Source organism: Canis lupus, chromosome 2, assembly GCF_048164855.1.
Source record: "Canis lupus baileyi chromosome 2, mCanLup2.hap1, whole genome shotgun sequence".
NCBI classification, from domain to species: Eukaryota; Metazoa; Chordata; class Mammalia; order Carnivora; family Canidae; genus Canis; species Canis lupus.
The window spans coordinates 19,061,177-19,082,398 of NC_132839.1; the positions used below are offsets into that span (position 1 = coordinate 19,061,177).

The window sequence follows — 21,222 nt, forward strand, 5'->3', positions numbered from 1 at the left end:
AAAACAAATGAAATCTTATCATTTGGGGAAAGAAACAAACCTTCCGTTCAAAAAGCATATGTATTTTAATAAAATGAGTCCCAAATTGAATAAAAGCACAGCTTTTGGATAAATTCTATGTCCCATGAAAAAGTAGGATTTCTACATTGAATATTGCTTCTTTTACTGAATAATTTAAGATTGATTATAACCTTAAATAATATTTCTGCCCACATAATGATTGCATATTTAAATGGAAAGAAGAAAGAAGAGCTGGCTAGATCCAGCTCTCCTACAAACTACCCCACAAACTAATATCAAAAAGTCCCTTCTCTTTACATCATGAGGAAAATCTTTTCAAGTGTTCCTGATCCATTTCAAAAACTGGAAGGTTCTTTATACATTAGAGGGTCTCATTTTCTTATCCTGTGACAGTATCTATTGAGCAGCTAATAATGTAGTAGACACTCTTCAAGGGACTTCATAGATGGTATCTTGCTTAAACTTTTCGAAAGCAGTTAAAATGTGAAAATTCCTCTCACTCATTTGGCTTTAGATCTATAAAAACTTAGAAAAGAGGAGACTTCCTCTTTGGCCCAAGAGGGCTCCCCAGCCCCGGCTCACAAGATTCTCTCCAACATCCCCACCACTCACCATTTTAGGGGGAATTTTCTCTGTGTAGGTGTGTGGTTACTGTTCCTAGTTAAGAAAATTCCTAAGAGACTCTAATCTAACAACAACAAAAAAGAATCAGACCATAAAAACCTGTGTTAAGGATGATTCAAAGGGAAAAAATGAGCTGCAGTGAAAGCCAATTTGAGCTGGAAAGACTTGCACTCTTAAGTAACCAGACATGTGTAGCCAGTTATGAAGCTGTCTGATCACATATGTTTTTAAACATCTGTCAGCACAAATCAGAACTCCACATGCAAACTACAGCACTCAAGGGCGTTAGCGAGGGTTGTCTGTGATGAAGTTTCAGAAGCTGAAAGAAATGAATAGATTTCACAGGCTGAACACAGGTTGTTATTGCCTGACTTGAAGAAAGCCTGGGGAAGCAGCTCCCAAGGCTGTGAGGCATTTACTTGAACATTAATATCTTTTTTTTTTTAAAGACTTTATTTATTTATTCATAGAGACACACACGCACACAGAGGCAGAGACACAAGCAGGCTCTATGCTGGGAGCCCGACGTGGGACTCGATCCCGAGGCTCCAAGATCACGCCCTGGGCTGCAGGAGGCGCTAAACCGCGGAGCCACCGGGGCTGCCCCTGAACATTAATATCTTAAGGACAAAACTGGAACCAGCAATAAAACCTATGGAGCCCTGAAGAAAGGGACATTTCAGGAAATGTCAAGAAGCAGGAGAAACTAGAGAGCCATAGTTTAATTTATGGCCTCAGAGCTGGAAGCTGAGTCTAACTTCTTTTTTTCCCTTTTCCTTTCCCTTTCCCTTGCCCTTTCCATTTCCTTTCCTTCCTTTCTTCTTTTTGCTTGGTTACAATCATTCCGTGACATTTTCCCACCACTAAAAAGTTCCCATCTCCAAAGTATAAGTAGGGTTCCTTCCAAACCTGCAGCGTTTGTTCTTCCTCTGAAGACATCATCATATGCTTTCCACTGTGGCTTCACCTGGTAGGCATGGATAAATACCACGAACACCACTACCAGGCACATTGAAGGAACCAGGGCCGCGGTGAACAGAGCTGCATAGATGTTTGGGATGAAACACCTGGAAGAGAGAAGAGGCGACGAGGTAACTCAGACAGCTTCAATATAAACATTTCTAAATTTGGAATGTGTTACGTCATCACTTTATACTAACTCTTTGTATGGAAACGTGGGCAAAAGCAAATTTTTGGTTTGCCAGATTGAAGCTTTGTTTGAGTGGAGGCTACCCGCTTACATCTAACCCACTGCTTCACGAAGTCAGTCAGTTCCACGGAACACGTGCATCCTGAGGTGCTCAGGAAACTTTAACAGAGGTTGTGATAGAATAAATCTGAGAAGAGCATGTTTGCTTTTCCATCTGGTTGGCTCTAATAGACCAAGGTCTCATTGAGCGCCGCATAAAAGGTGGCATCATGGAAAAGCGAATTTGAAGATTCCTAGGGCTCTGTTGTTTCCACAATCTTGTTTTTTGAGTGAAAGACAGTTTTGTCATTTTTAAGTTATACATTTCCCCAAGAGCCATTAATTCTTTTGAAAATGACAACTTTCCATTTGGAAGTTCTGTACAACTGTATCTATGATTACTGGGTTTATTTAGATCAGTGAGGTCCAAGGTAAACTCACATTATTTATTTTGGGAACACTGAAAATCCATGGAAAATGGTTTCAGAGATATAACTAGAATTTTTTACCCATCGGTCATAAAATCCTCTTGTTCTTTACATAAAGGCCTTCACAAAGAATGTCAAAATGGAGGACTATTAAATATATAAATATCTCAATATCTAAAACTGTGCTTTTGAGGTATAAAGAACACACCTCCCACAACTTATAATACTAAAATACTTTTAATTACAAGAAATCTTAATAGTAGGGAGTAACTCCTTTCAGATGTCTTTTTGTGACTTCTTCATTTTTAATATCTATAAACCTAGATTACAGTATAACTAAAAATAATGGATTCTGAAGGAAACTCAATGAAAGAGTAAAACTATTTAGAAGGAAACCTCAAAATCCAAAATATAGGTAATCAGGACAAACAGCCATTCTTGCAACTGGGAAAAATAGTGCCTCAATTTTAAACTTAAAAAGAGATACATTATTAAAGACCTTACTTAGGTATTAGTTCTGATTAACATGATCTGGTAAATGTATTCCTCAAGTAAACAAGACACATTTCAAGAGATATTTCAATACACATTCTGCATCTGCAAAGAGATGTCAGAATGATGAATATCCTGGCTTTTAGAATTTAATTTGGACAGCACAAAGCCTGAATCATTCCCTGTACACTCATCTGTATGCCAGAAGACCTGTATCTTCCAGGTAAAAGGCGTATGATTAAATAAAACAGGCAAATGCTAATGGCTTTGATCTTGAATATATTTCTGCACTAAAAATAGTAGTCATGTTGGCTACTCATTTTCTGTACACTGGCTTTAAACAATTGTTTTCGTCTGAATTATGGATTCACTGCCAGAGTCTGGCTGAAAGTTGCTTAGACCGACATGGATACTGACAAAGGAACTCACATAGGCCTCAATGTTTTATTTTTACCTTGAAAAATGTCATCACAATTCAACTTCTATCTGTAAAGTAGAGTTACTGAATCTATTATGACTTGTTCATGGTGTCATAAACACTTCATACCAAGTGCTGTGGCAGAGGTTTGACTCTTCAACATCTACATTGTTCTGTGGCTGACCAAGTTTGGTTCTCATGTCTCTGTTTGAAGTGCTTTCCTAAAAACTTTACTTTAGAAGACAACCCTTGAAAGCAGAACCCAACAAATGGCACACTGTCCTGGTTAAAAAAAAAATAAATGAGGCAAAGTGAACCCCTAGGAAGTTAGAAGGGACTAGGCAAGTCTGCAGTGGCTCTTGGGAAGAGGAGGTAATCCTCTAAGTTCCATACATGGCTCTTAAAAAATCTTTGCAGTTCTCCCTGCTTGTACAATTACTTGGCTATGCTGGCCCATTCTTTCAGAGAAGGGGGCAGGAAAATTATCCAATTCTGAGGTGACCCGCTTTCTTCTGTTTCTTCAGAGCTGTACACTTGTACAGTCATGGCCTCTTATAAGTACTGGGCTGTTGAGAGTGCCCAAAGTTTGTCCTCCACATGGTCAACGTGGGGCCAGATCATCGATGGGAGGGCCTTGGCCCACAGCATGCCTGGTCCCGTTGGCAGCACCTCCTGCCTTGTTGGCTACCTCAGCACTGCTATACTGCATAGCCCTGCCCGTGCCCACTTCTGTGTAGCTGTCACTCCATGCCAGTCTTCCGCCAACAAAAAATGATTTGCCTTATGTAAGTACCACCTTTCTTAGGGACTAGGGATCCAGACAACTCTTCTAAAACACTATCAAATGAGACAGATGCAAATGAGACAGGGCTAAAAGGGTATCCCACCAGTGCAGACAGTAGTCAGGACCCCCCCCCCCCCCCCACTATGTCTATGGAAAGTAGGTGGAGCAGGCTATGTCATTCCACAACACTTTCTTTTAAATTCTCCTCCTTGAACTTTTCCTTTAAAGTTAATAGGTATTGGGATGCCTGGGGGGCTCAGTGGTTAAGTGTCTGCCTTTGGCTCAGGGCTCCCAGCATGGGGCCTGCTTCTCCCTCTCCCTCTGCCTCTCTCTCTGTGTGTCTCTCATGAATGGATAAATGAAATCTTAAAAAAAAAAAAAAAAAAAGCTAATAGGTATTACTCTAAGTTTCTGATCAATACAGTATGGAATTTCTACTGTGTAGAATAAAACTTCTGACATACGTTTAAAAGTGCCCAAGATAAATGAAGTACAGTCTACCCTTAAACAACAACAACAACAACAACAGTAACAACAACAAAGAACAACAACAACAGCACACAAGCCTCACCAACCAGAATTTCTTTCAGTCCCATCGAATAAGATATATAGTACATCCAGGTAGTCTGAAGATTAGGTCACATGAATGTGATGTGTGGAGTTAGGAAACTGAATATTACATTAGAAATAGTTTCTCAAGAAAGGCTGGGAACAAATTCTCGGAAAAAGTGAATGTAATGTAAGAACTGAGTAAGTAGACTGAATGCTATACACACATGAGCTGTGGAAGCAGCTGATGAGCGCTCTGGCAGCTACTGCTTCAAGAACAGATCTGGCAATTGCCAGAGAAATGACACAAAAGCTATGTGGATTTGCTTTCTTAAAAAGGGTGAGGAAAGTGTGGCTCATATAATTACCAGCTCACCCAGCTTCAAAGTATTCTGGTGGCCCTCCTCTCTTCTGGCGTTGCACACTACGGGATTCTTGCAATCACATGACTAATTTTTGCTGTTCCCTTTCAAAGTTTCATGAGTGAATTTCCTTTCTTATTATAACCCACAGACAATCTAATTTATTTCAACATCTTCTCAAAACTTCATAGCTTCATCCTTTTCTCTATTTTCAGCCAGATGAAACAAGTAGATTCTGTTTCATTAACCTCGTCGTCCCCCTTCTGGTCTACTCTTAGAGCATTCACCACAATGCTTTATGTCACTTTCTTTTTAAATTTTATTTTATTTATTTATTCATGAGAACACACACAGAGAGAGGCAGAGACACAGGCAGAAGGAGAAGCAGGCTCCATGCAGGGAGCCCGACGTGGGACTCGATCCTAGGTCTCCAGGATCATACCCTGGGCTGAAGGCAGCGGCGCTAAACCACTGAGCCACCCGGGCTGCCCACATCACTTTCTAATTTACTGAGATTACCTCCCTTAGGTAGCACTTTATACTTATTGAAGTGTTTTCACTTACATTACCCAACTTGATGTAAAAAAAATTATGTGGGTACCATGGGATATCTCACTTTCTTTTTTCCCATATGAAATCAGCATAAGAAGGAACTCAGAAGCAAAGGAGTCCAGGAGAGACATAAGCTCCACTCACAACTGCTAAACATACTGGGAGAGACACAGGGAACTCCTTGTGTGTGAGACTGTGATTCGAGTCCAAATAAATTAATGTGCTTATTACATTTTTAAAGATTTTATTTATTGGAGAGACAGAGACAGAGAGACAGAGATAGTAATAGAGACATGAGAGCACATGACTGGGTTGGAGAGGAAGAAGCAGATTCCCCACTGAGCAGGGAGTCCGATGTGGGGCTCAATTCCGGGACCCTGGGGCCATGACCTGAACCGAAGGCAGATACTTAACTGACAAAGCCACCTAGGTGTCCCTAAATTATATTTTAAAGAACAAGTTGACCCTGGCAAACTGGAGGACTTGAAGAAATCCAGGGTAACATCTGGGTTACATAGGTAATGAAAAAAGAACTAGGTGATGAAAAAATACAGGTGACCCTTGAGCAATGCAGGGGTTAGAGGCACTGACTGCCTGTTCCACTGAAAAATCCACATATAGGGGTGCCTAGCTGGCTCAGTCAGTGCTGCATGTGACTCTTGATGCCAGGGTCATGAGTTCAAGCCCCACATTGGGCATGGAGCCTACTTAATTAAAAAAAAAAAATCACGTATAGTTTCTGGCTCCCTAAAAACTACCGAGAGCCTACTGTTGACTGGAGCCTTACTGATAACATAAATGGTTGACTAACACATATTATGTGCATTAAAATACATATGTATGTTATATGTATTCTCCATTGTACTGTTAGGATAAAGTGGGATGCCTGGGTGGCGCAGCAGTTGAGCATCTGCCTTTGGCTCAGGGTGTGACCCCAGAGTCCCGGGATCGAGTCCCACATCAGGCTCCCTGCATGGAGCCTGCTTCTCCTTCTGCCTGTGTCTCTGCCTTTCTCTCCGTGTCTCTCATGAATAAATGAATTTTAAAAAATCTTAAAAAAAAGAACAAAGGTACAGAAAAGAAAATGTTATTAAAAATCATAAGGAAAAGAATATACATTTACAGTATGAACTGTATTTATTTTTAAAAAGCCGCATATAAGGGGACCCTCACATTTCAAATCATGTTGTTCAAGGGTCAACTCTAAATGTTTTTTTCTCAAGGCCTTCTTTGTCAGTACTTCTCCTCAGTAAGACAATCATAACAGTAATGATTCGGAGGCCCACATGCCAATCTCCCCAAGGTAAATCTCCTTAAAATTTCTTTACTGATGGCACCTACATCAGCAGCTACATTTGTTGTTTCAACCAACTTTTTCTTCCTGGAAACTCCTGGTGATATGTTACTTTATCCGGGGATAAAGGAGATGGATGGCCTGTCAGTTTTACCCTAGAAATGTACTTAATGTATGACAAATAAAAAATTGTTCGTTTATTGTAAACTGGTTTCTACTTTGTGTGAAGAGTATAGGGGTGCCTGAGTGGCACAGTCGGTTAAGCATCTGACTCTTGGCTTCGGCTCAGGTTGTGATCTCAGGGTTGTTGAGACAGACCTGGTGTCAGGCTCTGAACTTGGCATGGAGTCTGCTTGAGATTCTCTCTCTTTCCCTCTCCCTCTTTTTCTCCCCCTGCTCGCTCTCCCTCTCTCAAATAAATGAATAAATCATCAAAAAAATGTACAATATATCTGTCTGTTGGCCCTGGGTGAAGAATACGGATGCTATTAGATAGATGCTTATCAGTTATAAACAAAATCTAGGCCAATACTTCTGATTTCAATATTCCCTTCTGTGCATGTACAATTTACTTTCTTTCCAAAGATGATATTATTTAACACATATTTTTTATTCACCTGTGAATTTATATTTGTGTGTATGTACAGATTTCCTGTCTCATCCAACATGGCCAGAGAGGTTTAGAGAAACACTTCAAGCACATTAATTTTTCCTACTGAATACATTTATGATGACATCAGAGAGAAGAGAAAAATAACAGTTTGGATTTAACTAGCTGCAAGGTAGGAAAATATGTTTATTCTTCTCTCTGTCCTCCTTTTGTAGTGCATATAGCGGTTTTCATACCAAGCGAAATCATTCATTCATTCATTCATTCATTCATTCATTCATCTACTCATTCACTTATTTATAAGCTCAGTGTGGAAGCCAATGCAGGGCTTGGACTCACAACCTTAAGATCAAGACCTGAGCTGAGATCAATAGTCTGATGCTTAACCAACTGAGCTATCCAGTCTGATGCTTAACCAACTGTATCCCCTTGACTGAATTTTTAAATTGCATGTTCCTTGAAGTTTCAACTTTAAACAAAAAAACAAGATTATGTTGCAGACAAGCCCTACAAAGTGAAATTGCATATAAGGGTAATTGTATGGACTTAGAGAGGAAGGGAAGGAACAAAGTATTTTCCTGGAGTGAGTTAGATGGATAATGAAAACTGTTTTAAATATTACTGCTACTATTCCTTTTTTTTTTTTTTTTTACTGCTACTATTCCTAATTCTACCACCACTACTCCTAATACTAGCAGTGATCACTTTTTATGTGTTAGGCATTTGTTATATGCATTATCACACATGAACATCTACACAATCCCATTAGCCTCACTGTATGTATGGAAAAATGACGTCTGGATTACAGGAGGGCAAACTGCTAGCAGCATAAGCAGGCTCATTTATCTTCACTGCTACCCCTACAATTCTAAAATTATTTCTACAATTCCAGTAGAGACATATTAGAGCTGGTGGTAAACATGCTAGTGTCCTCCTTGAGGACAGGAAGTATAATATTTTCTTTATATTTCTTTCTCCTTAAGAAATGCTTGTTGCATAATCAGACCCTTAAGAAATGTTCACTGATGTAACTGATTTTTAGTACTTTTTAAAAATCACTCCAAAAAAAGGGTAGGTACAGAAAATCCCGCATTTCATGTGCGCCTGGGTCAATAATAACCCAAGCAACGTTTGAATATCTATCACATACTATGTACAGTGCTAGCCATGGAAGGGCACAGAAAGATGCCTGGGCATTGTGCTTCCCATTCAGAAGGAGAGGAGACAAGGAAGGGTTGGAGGAACATTCAGATGCTTAAAACGAGAAGTGAGAGATTCTGTGATCCATGAAAGATGAAGAGGGTTTTTTTTTTTTAAGTTAGTTTGTTTATTTATTTATTTATTTATTTATTTATTTATTTATTATTTATTTATTTATTCATGAGAGACAGAGAGAAAGAGGTAGAGACATAGGCAGAGGGAGAAGCAGGCTCCTTGTGGGGAAGCCCAACAAGGGACTCAATCCCAGAACCCTAGGATCACGACCTGAGCTGAAGGCAGATGCTTAACCACTGAGCCTCCCAGGTATCCTGAGTTTTTAGCATTCTAATTTCAGGTTCTCTGAAGTCCAACTATACCTCATCATTGGCTTTTGAAATTCTATGAGAATGCCTGAGACTGTAACTCCACCCTCTTTAAGTAGCTTTAGTGGGTTTTTATGTGCAACTATAATGGCCACAATTAAAACACAGTGAGTGAGTAAGTGATAGAGAAAGAAGGAGTGAGGACACACTGTTGCTTAAAAACAATGTTGCTCTTGAAGATGGAGTAGAAGATCATGGGTTTTAGAGCTCAGGCTAGGCCAGGTTAGTGTTGCTATCTAACTTGACAGACACATTGACAACTGCCTTTGAAGAAGCCAAAGGAAAAAATAAGAATCAGTCTCATTTTCCAGTACTTAGAATATATCTCTATGCTTCTATTAGTTGAAAAGATTGAACAAGGAAGAACATGGACATATCAGAGCAGTATTGTTTCATATACTTCAAAAAGAGCAGATATTTGGGATCCCTGGGTGGCGCAGCGGTTTGGCGCCTGCCTTTGGCCCAGGGCACGATCCTGGAGACCCGGGATCGAATCCCACATCAGGCTCCCGGTGCATGGAGCCTGCTTCTCCCTCTGCCTATGTCTCTGCCTCTCTCTCTCTCTCTCTCTGTGACTATCATAAATAAATAAAAATTAAAAAAAAAAAAAGAAAAAAAAAGCAGATATTTAAGTTTGTCAAATATTAAATTGTCTAAAATTTTCAAGCAGATATATACATTAAAAAACCCAGCCTTTTATTGTGTCTAATTAGCTCTTGCTGAATGAGATAGTTGCCCACATCCCTAGCTCATTAAAAAGGTAAAATATATTTACACATAAATTCCAAAGATGAATAGTAGGCTCAAAATATCATAAACAAAGGTTAGAGATAGTTAATGAAAAACATTCTAAAAATCATGATTCCACAAACGACCTTGTCTTTTTCTCTTTTTCCAAGAAACTCAAGTCCGAGCAGTCTGTTCCCTGAACAACTTGGTGATTCTGTTGAAATCAGCCTATTGGACCGTGCTTGCCAACTTTGCTCCAGGTAAGTTCCAGTGAATCAAGCCCTTTCAGAATTTAATCAAAATAAGGTCAGGCTGACTTGTTATTTTTTTGCATGTACTAATGCTCTATGTTCTCATAAAATAAAATTGTTTGGTACTGGAAAATGTCATTGTCGTAGTGTGCTCAAAGCTGTCCTGCCCTTACCTATTATTACTCACCAAACCTCTAAATGGGTGGCTAAAAAGTTTTTTTCTGACTAATTATATCCCCTTCTTGTATCTGAAGATAGTAAAATTATACGTCTTTCTATATTGACAAAAAATAGATCTATAAGCTGAAATACAAGATTAATGTCCAAAAAAAATAGTTGTCTTTTTGTATCTCCCAACCTCTATTTTGCTTCATGACTGCACCTGTGGACAGAGAGCCTTAGAGTGTAACCTTCAGCAGGAAAGCAGCTTCAGGTGAGGCTGAGCCTTCATCACATCATAGGCAGGAGGCAGTACTTTCCATCCTAGATTAATATTGTAAATGAAGTTTTTATTTTTTTGTGCTTTAAGCCTGAGATTTCAATAAACTCAAAACATTTAGGAATAGTGTAGAAGAGACTGCAGGTGGTGTGTTGTGTTATCATGAATATTATTTCCTCTTCCTTAAGATTTTTTAATTTATTTATTCATGAGACACACACACACACACACAGAGAGAGAGAGAGAGAGAGAGAGGCAGAGACACAGGCAGAAGGGAGAAGCAGGCTTCATGCAGGGAGCCTGACATGGGACTCGATCCTGGGTCTCCAGGATCAGGCCCTGGGCTGAAGGTGGTGCTAAACTGCTGAGCCACCCGGGCTGCCCTTATTTCCTTTTCCTGATGAAGGCTTGGTAGGCTTTAAGGTGTTCCTTCACCAAATACTCTTACAATACACTTGCATATGTTTCATTAGAGCCCATGAAAAATATGAAAAGGTAGAAATGTAGGTCTATGCTGACAAGAGCATCCCTGTGGCCACTCTAGTGATGATACAGATATTTTAAGGATCAACAAACTCTGACAAGCCATGGCAATGGTTTCTCCAAAGGGCAAGAATCACTTGGTAGAAGGCTAATCCAACTTTTATTTTATTTATAAAAAATATTTAATTTATTATTTAGAGAAAGAGAGAGGGAGGGAGAATGTGTGTACGTGTGAGAACATGAGGGGGTGTGGGAGGGGGGCAGAGGGAGAGAGAGAAGCAGACTCCTCAATGAATGTCAACCCTGAGATCATGACTGGAGCCAAAATCAAGAGTTGGATGCCTGACTGAGCCACCGAGGCACCCCAATAAACCAACTTTTGGTTGAACACATTTTACTGATCAGTAGCCACATTATACTGTCCTGGAGATTAGGTCCACAGACTCTCCAAATTTATGTGAAGGTCAAATATGCTGCAAGAGAAAATTTCTAGAGGACTCCCTGCATAAGTGAGTGCTCAATCATACCTCCACCTTGAATTACCCATAGTCCCACTAACATGTACAGCACACTGCAAAAACTGGTATTCCTAAATGCTGATGACAAATCATTAAGACAATGTTAAGTGAACTCATTCATAGTGTTTAAAATATACTGTATTCTTCCTGTGCTATTAGTAAAATTTAAATCTTAAAATCCTGAAAACAGGGCTAACTTAACTATTGAGAAAACAAGGGAAATGTGACTAGATGAAGTGACTTGTCAAGCATTTAAGGTCATTATCCTAAGTTGTATATATTGTAGTTTTGTCTTAACTCCAACACTCAGCTCTCTTGGTGAGCCCATTTCAATTCTGATATCCTGATTTTTTACTGAACAAATATTTATGGATGTTGATCTTCAGAGTAATGGGTTAGCACATCAGAGATCATGTGCTGAGCTGAAGGCAGACGCTCAACTACTGAGCTACCCAGGTGTCCCTTGTTTAGTGTTTTTATGTGTCCTGCAAGGTAACAGTTATAGATAAAAACATAAGAAGTATAAAAGGTCCTCCTTTCCTGAAGGACCTTGGAGCAGGAAAAACAAAATGCAACTAAAAGAGACTTATAAAATCCCATAAATGCACTGCCAACACATGAGGGATACCTAATAACGGTTTAGAAGGGTAAGAAATATGGGCCACAATATCCAGGGAAAATGGGAGAGTTTAGGGATTAATTTCAGAAAAGGAAAGTAAAGATAGAAGCAAAGAATTTGCGGGCATCTGGGTGGCCCAGAGGTTGAGCGTCTCGTCTGCCTCTGGCTCAGCATGTGATCCCAGGGTCCTGAGATCGAGTACCGCATCGGGCTCTCTGCATGGAGCCTGCTTCTCCCTCTGCCTGTGTTTCTGCCTCTCTCTCTGTGTCTCTCATGAATAAATAAAATCTTTTTTTTAAAAAAACAAAAAGAAGCAAAGAATCTGGAGCCCAAATTCCATCCACTCTGTGGGAAATCCCCAGTTTTGATGGGGGGAAGTGACACATCTCACTCTCCTTGAAGCTTTGCTATCTGAAGGATTAGATTACAGCTGTAGAAGCAACATTGAAAAGCTCCAGGTTGGAAAGCCCTAAACTAGACACTAGATTGATATAAAGTGATCTCCTTTATGATGTGTGTAAAGAAGTTTCTCAAAAGATGGTAAATGATATTGCTATTGAGGGTCTAAGTGTGCGGAAGATCAAAGTAGGTAGAGGCATCTCACTGGATTAGGGTAATACGGCCTACAAAAAAAAGAGTGTACTGTTAAGAATGAAGGCTCTGGAATCAGACTATTTAAGCCAATCGAGGTACACCTTTTATTGACATGGTGACTTGGGCCAGTATTGAGCTGATCCTTACCTCAGTTTCCTAACAAGTAAAATGGAAAGAATGAGCATCTCCCTCATAGGAGTGGAGTGAGAACTTAATGAGTTAATACATGTAAAGACCTTGGATCAAAGCCTGGCATGCTGTGGGTGCACAATAAAATACTTCTCATTATTATCATCATTTATTACTAAGCCCCAAATCCTCATATTTATATACTTTCCTTTTCTGAAATTAATCCCTAAACTCTCTTAAACACACATACATGACTTAACCTGCATTTGAAAAAGATTCCAAATAGTAGAGAGATAAATGTAACATTTATCACTTTTATGTGTCAGGGAAAGTGCTTAACACTCTTGAGGTCAATGATAGGAAAGGTTTTTTTTAAAAAAATATTTTATTTATTTATTCATGAGACACACACAGAGAGAGGCAGAGACACAGGCAGAGGGAGAAGCAGGCTCCTGGTGGGTAGCCTGGTGCTGGACTCGATCCCAGAACCCCAGGATCATGCCCTGGGCCAAAGGCAGATGCTCAACAACTGAGCCACCCAGGTATTTTGATAGGAAAGTTTTTTTAACTGGGGTAATCAGAGAAGACCTCATGGAAGAGGTGGGGTTTGATATCAGTTTTTCCCCTTTCCAATTCCTTACTAATCAGCACATGTTTAGTGATTCAGTTATGCAAATAAGAAGATCTGCCTGTGTCCACAATGGCTCTGCAAGAGGGGAAGGAGGAAAACTTTCCCTTTGCAGCTTTTCCCTATGACTCATGTGTGTTTCTGCAAGACCAGTTGTTGAAACTTGGTTCTAACTTGAAAAGTCAAGGTAATTAGGGGTCATTCAAAAGAGAGGCGAGTAATAGAGAAGGCAGTTCCACACAACATGATGGCACCACCACAGGCTGACGAGCAGGCCTGGCGCAGAAGGGTCAGCAGTAGCACACAGAGCTGTTGGTTCAGGGGCTTCCCTAGGGATTGAACTGCTGCTTTCCTACCTGCTGTATTCCTGATCCTCAAAGCCTTCAAGGAAAAGGCAAAGGATGCAAGACAAGAAAGCCAATTCACTGATGGTTTTTCTAGAAAAGGGAGAATGTCTAGGGTCTTGGGAGCCTGCATTCTGGATAGGGTGGCTTCTGGGGGATTCTCAGTGTTAAATGCTAGAAAGCAAGCACTGTGAATGCTCATCATCCTTCGAGGCTCACCAGATGGATAACTGTACTTCCTTCTTTCATTTTAGAAAATGCTCTTCACAGAATTCTAGGACTAAAAGGATAGTGAAGGCCAGCCATCTGCCCTCCAGCTTTACAGGTGAAGAAACCAAGGTACAAGAACTTCTTTTTATTTTATTTTATTTTATTTTATTTTATTTTATTTTATTTTTATTTTTATTTTATTTTATTTTTATTTTTATTTTTTTTGGTACAAGAACTTCTGAGGCTTGCTTGCCTAGCACCTGTCTGAACTCCTAAGGCATTCTTTATTATTATTATTTTTTATGATTTATTTATTTGAGAGAGAGAGAGCATGAGAGAGAGTGTGCACACTGTGGGAGGAGCAAGAGAGAGAGAATCTCAAGCAGATTCCCAGTGAGCACTGAACTACATGCCTGCACCCAATCTTTTTTTTTTAAATTTACTTATTTTATTTATTTATTTATTTTATTGGAGTTCGATTTGCCAACATACAGCATAATACCCAGTGCTCATCCTGTCAAGTGCCCCATTCAGTATCCCCCATCCCCCGCCCACCTCCCCTTCCACTACCCCTAGTTCGTTTCCCAGAGTTAGGAGTCTCTCATGTTTTGTCTCCCTCTCTGATATTTCCCACTCATTTTCTCTCCTTTCCCCCTTGATTCCCTTTCACTATTTTTAATATTCTCCAAATGAATGAGACCATATAATGTTTGTCCTTCTCCGGTTGACTTACTTCACTCAGCATAATACCCTCCAGTTCCATCCACATCCAAGCAAATGGTGGGTATTTGTCATTTCTAATGGCTGAGTAATATTCCATTGTATACATAGACCACAGCTTCTTTATCCATTCATCTTTCAATGGGCACCGAGTCTCCTCCCACAGTTTGGCTATTGTGGACGTTGCTGCTATAAACATCGGGGTGCAGGTGTCCCGGCGTCTCACTGCATCTGTATCTTTGGGGTAAATCCCCAGTAGGCCTGCACCCAATCTTAAGACCAATGAGTTCATGACCTGAGCTGAAACCAAGAGTCGGCTGTTTAACCCACTGAGCCACCCAGGTGCCCCCTAAGTCAATGCTTTAAATGAGGCACAGGTAGAACTGGAGAAAAATAACCTAAAATGTTTGCAAAGGTAACATTCTGCTAAAAATCTAAAAATCCCTTTCTTAGGAAGTGTCTTCGGTGCTTTATTTTACTCTTCATATGAATTCCTAGGAGCTGGGGGACTACTGAACCAATTATAAAATAGAATGATAAACAGGCATATTTCTGAATATAATACACAATAGTCATGAGCCAGGCAGCTTGGACAATAGTTACCGTTCCCATGAAAGTTGTTTGTTTTTTTTTCCTTCCACATTTTTCCCCTTCCTTTAATGACACCACACATTAAAATTTTTGCATAATGTAAAAATTCATACAAAAGATGAAGTCCCACTTAGTTGGAGATGTAACAAAGATATGAGAAGGGCAGTGAATCCAAAGTCACATTCTGTCACTTATAAGCCCCTCTTCCACTGAGGTTCTTTCACCCCCTAAAGGAAAAAAAACCCAAAAATCAAAAAAACAGAACAAAACAAAACAAAAAAAAAAACAAAAACAAAAACTGGCTTCAGTTGAACTAGTATTTTATCATAAGGAATTTATTTTTGACAACAGGATGTTCCTGTTATTTTCAAGTCTTGCAATTTCAACAACAGGATTTCAAGGCAATGAAATAAAATGGGAATGGCAGAGTGATATTAATTTCTGAGCATAACCATGAATGTGTAAGAAAAATCCAAAGAACCTAAAACCTGCCTTAAAAAATTTAAGATTATCTCCTTCACGAACTTTCTGAATTTCTTTTAATTAAAAAAAGTCATGATCTAACATGCATTAAAGATTTTTGGCTGAGGTTCTTTTTAACTTGTAGCAAAACTTCTTAATTGTAGAGCTAGGCCATAAAAACTTCCTTTTATGATGGTTGGTTCTTTCCCTTACTTCTCTTTTTTCTTTTCAAATAAAAACTTCCATGTGCCATGAAATGGAAATAATTTTTTAAAAAGATTTTATCTATTTGAGGTAGAGAGAGAGAGAGTGTGTGCACTCCTGAGACAGCATAAAGGGGAGAGTGGAGAGGCAGAGGGAGAGGGAGTAGCAGACTCCCCGCTGAGAAGGAAGCCTGATGTGGGGCAGGGATGGGGTTAGAGGGACTTGATCCTAGGACCTAGGGTTTTTGACTGAGCTGAAGGCAGATGCTTAACTGACCGAGCCACCCAGGCACCCCTGGAAATAATTTTAAAAATATGCTTAAAATTCAAGAGTGGGATATACATATCATCTGGGATGGTATCATGTGCTTTTAAATGATAAAATCCTATCAAATGTCAAGACTGTTCTTCGTAACTCATTTGGAAGCCTGTTACTCAGGTGTGTGAAAGGGAGTTCAAAGATATCACCTCCTCTAAATCACTCACTTGAAGATTCTGCTGCCTGCTATCACCAAAAACAGAGGCTAATCTAACTGGGTTTGATTATGGGTGAAAATACATCAAAACCTACTACTTACTGTCTGCAACATCCTAAGTTGGAAAAGGAAGAATGATAACTTCATAAAACAGAGTGAGAGAGCCAAGTGCTTATATGTGTGGACTCTGAATCAGGTCTGGCTTTGAACCTTGGCACTACTATTTTAATAGCTATGTGACCATGGGCAAGTGAAATTACCTCTCTGAGCCTCAGAATCTTTACTTGTAAAATATGAATAAAATCTATTTTTTAAATAAATGTGCTGTGAGAAATAAGATTAATTTGATTAAGGTGCTTAGCATAGTACCTAGCATGTGGTAAGAGCTCAATAAAGGGTACCCATTATAATTTACTTTAGCATGTGAAATGGTTTAATTCTTTGTTGAAACACTGTTATATTTATTCTTGTATAGAAATTATATGTGGCATTTAACTATTTAATCCTTTCATATGATACCCTAATATTTGGTTAATGTCACTGATTTTTTGCAAAAGCAAGTTTATCCACAAAATCATCAACACCTCTAACATAGCGTCTGACACCATTTCTCAGAAGAGCAAGTACTTCCTTGAACACCCACAGCAATGACTTAAATGTGAAAGCCCTGGTCAATGGTCATTTGAAAGCAGGAAGGATATACGATCTTTAAAATACATCTGTTTAAATATCCATTTGGTTCTGCCAAGATAACCCACATAATGCATACAAAATCCTAGATTTAAAATCACAGAAAGTTCGGGTGGGATTAAATCTTTATGTTGGGCTAGAGATTACTTAACTACTCAGGGAATCTCTACAGCTGCTGTTTTGAGGTAAGAGCACACACTGTCTCAGTGGCCTCCCCTACTTTGACTAAGCTGTTATTTTCACAGCAATGTTACTATACTTGGAAGATATTTTCTTTGGCAGTTGAGGCAGCTTTGTTAAAGGTTCCTATCATGTAATTTCAATATCTGAATAACAGCAAAGAACATCCTCATGATGGTTTTTTTTCCCCCCTACTTTCCCTCTCAGCAAAGAGGCACTGAACCTTTCTTATGCTTCTTTATTATTTCTATAAAATATTCAAGTTTAGCTTATGTTCCTAAAAGGGTTTTATTTTTTATTTATTTATTTATTTTATTTTATTTTATTTTTTTAAGGGTTTTATTTTTAAAAATTTTATTTATTTATTTGAGAGAGAGGGAGCAAGTGTGCAAAAACACATGCGAGCAGGCTCAATCTCACAAAGGCGAGACCGTGACCCGAGTCAAAACCAAGAGTCAGACACTTAACTGATTGAACCACCTGGTGTTCCCTCTAAAAGGGTTTTAAGTAGCTTATAAACATACTCTATACAAACAAAAATAAGAATGAGAGAAATGAGGCAAATAAAAAATAAACTAAGATTAAATCAGAAATAGGGTACCAAAGTGCCATTTCCTATAAATGAGTCATACATGCATCCCAATATGCAGGTGTTTCAGAGGCGAATGTGCATTCACTCACACACATGCACACACCCACAGTAGTTCAAGAGAAGACAATGGTTTCCAATGTGGAGGAACCTGGTTACTATGTCTTACAATGGACAATGTTGTTGATCTTAAATTCACGGAAAATTCAGTATTGACTTTCACATGACTGCTATTCATTCATTCATTCATTCAGCAACAAGTATGTGCAAACTATTAGCCAGGCTCTCTGCATACATGCCTTCTGACCTGGAGAAGATTAGAGACTAGCATAGAGGAGAGGCTCATGCCAAATCTTAATGCAATATGTTAAGTGCAATAGCACAGTCGCCTGAAGCATGGCAGGAGCTCAAAGGAAGGAGTGAGTTATTGTGTACAGGGAAGTTGGATGGGGAAATCATATTTGCCAATAAAGAAATGATATTTGAGAAGGATGTTTCTTACTTAAATGACCTGAGAAGAAAATCATTTGCACAGTCTTGGGAAAGCCATATTCTCTTTTTCAGACAATGGCAAAGAAAAGGCAATGCTCAAAGATTTCTCAGCTTTGCTTCCTGTTGGTTCAGGAATCATCTGGGCTCTTAAAAAGGGAAGCATGGCTTGAGATTTTCAGGAAGATAACATAATTATGATTAATCTTTGTTCCTCTGGGGCTATAAAACTTTCAAGGCTAAGGATTTGTGTACATGCCCTGATTTTTGGGGGGCAGGGACTTGAATTAATAACTGTAGAAAATTAAAACACAGGCTTGACTGGTCTAAAGATACACGGACTATGTTTTTTACCAATTTTAGAAAAAAGGCCTGAAGTGAGAGGGAGACACATCATTTCACAAACCCTCTACTATAGTTTGTGTAAAGGATAATTATGGAGGAAAGCTCAAGAGAGCTGCCATGTAAGAATTTCAAAAGTGCCCCAAATAATCCAGAAATCACAGCTGCATCAGGAAGGAAGCAGTTACTGAACCAAATGCTCTCTTCTCAGGACCCTTCGACCCAGTGAAGATGTCAAGGTATGACCTGGAAGATCAAAGCTGACTGGAGGGGCTTGGGAAGTAGAGTAGAGGTAGTATTCACTGGGCCTCAAAAAATTCCACTTTCCTTTAGTGGCCTGAAACTAAACAAAACAACTGAAGATGAGTATTCGTATTGGATAAAAGTAGCAAACTGATGAAGACTGGAGCGGCAATATTTCTGAAGGGAGAAGAGGGCTCTTGATATTGAAACTGCTTACATTTCTATCTTTTAAATGTAAAATTGTCCTTTACTGATAAATAAAAATTCTCCCTAAACTATAACTGGAATCTGACATAAACATCTTTAACTAGACACGAGTTATTTAAAACACTAAGTATAAAGCCAGACTCTCCTGAGAGCCCAGTAGCAGGATGGTTGTCAGCATGCAGTTATCTTGCAAAGAAACATGGCAAAGCCGAGCTTTTCCTATATTTCAAAGCCATCAAGAAAACAGAGTACAAAACACTATAATCCATCCCATAAATGACACACTGTGCAATTTTGGAAAGTTAGATCCTCAGAGGCATCTTTTTGAGGAGAAAGTTTCAAGAAAATAGGCTATCGGGCTGTCACACATGCTAAAATCAGATGCCTTATTCTTTTTAACTCCCTTTAATCCTCATAAAAACTCACTGCATGTTAACATTTGCATTTGCTCGGAGTTTCAAGTGGAACACTGTCTCCGGTCTTTCTTGAGATTGATTGATTTTTAATTTTTTTTTAAAAGGAAAGCCAGAAACTTCATTTTATAGTATAAATATAATTATTACCAAATAAACAGTACCAAGATACTGATATAATAAAGCCACGGGCAGTTCTCTGTCTATAGTTAGGCAAATGTTTAGGACATTCTTCTATCTTTTATATGAAAGGTTTTATAAGCCACACATAAATCCAACTGCTGATGAAATCATGAAGTGAGCATCAATGTAAAAAAAATCACTCATTATGAAAACAAGGATGCTGAATATAATTTTCAAAAGTCAAATACATTTAAAACATGCATTTAATCAGTACCTCTCAGGTTATGGGTTGAAGTTCATACACTGAAGAGTCAGGTTTGGCAATACTGGGTGCCATATGGGTCCTTTTAGGATTTTTGGGTTCCGTGTCCCATACTAGGTGCTCTCTACATACTTTTACACACAATCTTTAGTTCAATTCTCATGACGACTCCATAAAACAAGCACTATTACCTCCATTATTTCATTTGTTGAATATTTACTAAGCACTTATTAGATGTATGATACTGTTCAAGGTTCCAGGGTTAGAGCAGTGACTAATCACCACAACAAAAGTCTTTGCCCTCCTGGAGCTTATACTCTAGTGGATACTGCTCCTTTCCCTTTCCCTTTCCCTTTCCCTTTCCCTTTCCTTTCCCTTCCCTTCCCTTTCCTTTTTCCTTTCCTTTCCTTTCCTTTCCTTTCCTTTCCTTTCCTTTCCTTTCCTTTCCTTTCCTTTCCTTTCCTCTCCTCTCCTCTCCTTTCCTTTTTCCTTTCCTTTCCTTTCCTTTCCTTTCCTTTCCTTTCCTTTCCTTTCCTTTCCTTTCCTTTTCTTTTTTTTTTTTTAAGGTATTTATTTATTTGGAAAGAGGGAGAGAGAGAATAAGCAGGTAAAGGAACAGAGGCAGAGGGGGAGAGAATCTCAACAACCTGAGAGGATCCCCACAATTCTGAGATCATGCCCTGAGCTGAAACCAAGAGTCAGACACTTACTAAGCCACCTATGTGCCCCGATACTGCTTCCTCTTAATTCTTTTAAATCCAACCTTGTCCTGAGCTAACTGATTAGAAAGAAATGTAAAAGTAAAAATTCTCCTTAGACCACAGCTGGAATCTAGCATAGATACCTGGGAGACAGAAAAATATGAAACACACACACACACAATATATATACTTTTTAAAAAAGATTTTATTTATTCATGAGAGACACACACAGAGAGAAAGGCAGAGACACAGGCAGAGGGAGAAGCAGGCTCCCTGCAGGGAGCCCGACATGGGACTTGATCCTGGGTCTCCAGGATCAGGCCCTGGCGGAAGGTGGCGCTAAACCACTGGGCCACCAGGGCTGCCCTAAATATACTACATCTGATGGGTGATGAAGCCATGACAGAAGATGAAATAGGATAAGGTCATTATAAAGTGATCTTTATTGTTAATTGCTAATAATATTGCTCATATTATGTGAGAGGGTCAGAGAGATAGTCTCTCAATAAGAAGTAAAATTGAGATATGAGAGTTTTCTATGACCAAATCAGTGAACTAGACCACAGATGTCTCCATCGAACAACAAGGATAGATAGTAATATTCCAATGGTATTCTCCGCATGTTATTGTCCCAAACAAATTAATGCCGGTCTAGAAATGGTAGGATATCACCCAGTGACT

The 21,222-nt window shown here is 39.1% G+C and overlaps 1 protein-coding gene across 1 annotated transcript in view; it reads right to left on the reverse strand.

Annotated features, from left to right (window-relative positions):
* The window catches only part of ADGRV1 (adhesion G protein-coupled receptor V1), a 520,471-nt gene that overhangs the window by 90,743 nt on the left and 408,506 nt on the right, over positions 1-21,222 (reverse strand). Inside the window, exon 86 of the mRNA XM_072791879.1 lies at positions 1,555-1,712. Within this exon, the coding sequence (XP_072647980.1) occupies positions 1,555-1,712 (158 nt within the window). The remainder of the gene's footprint in view (positions 1-1,554; positions 1,713-21,222) is intronic.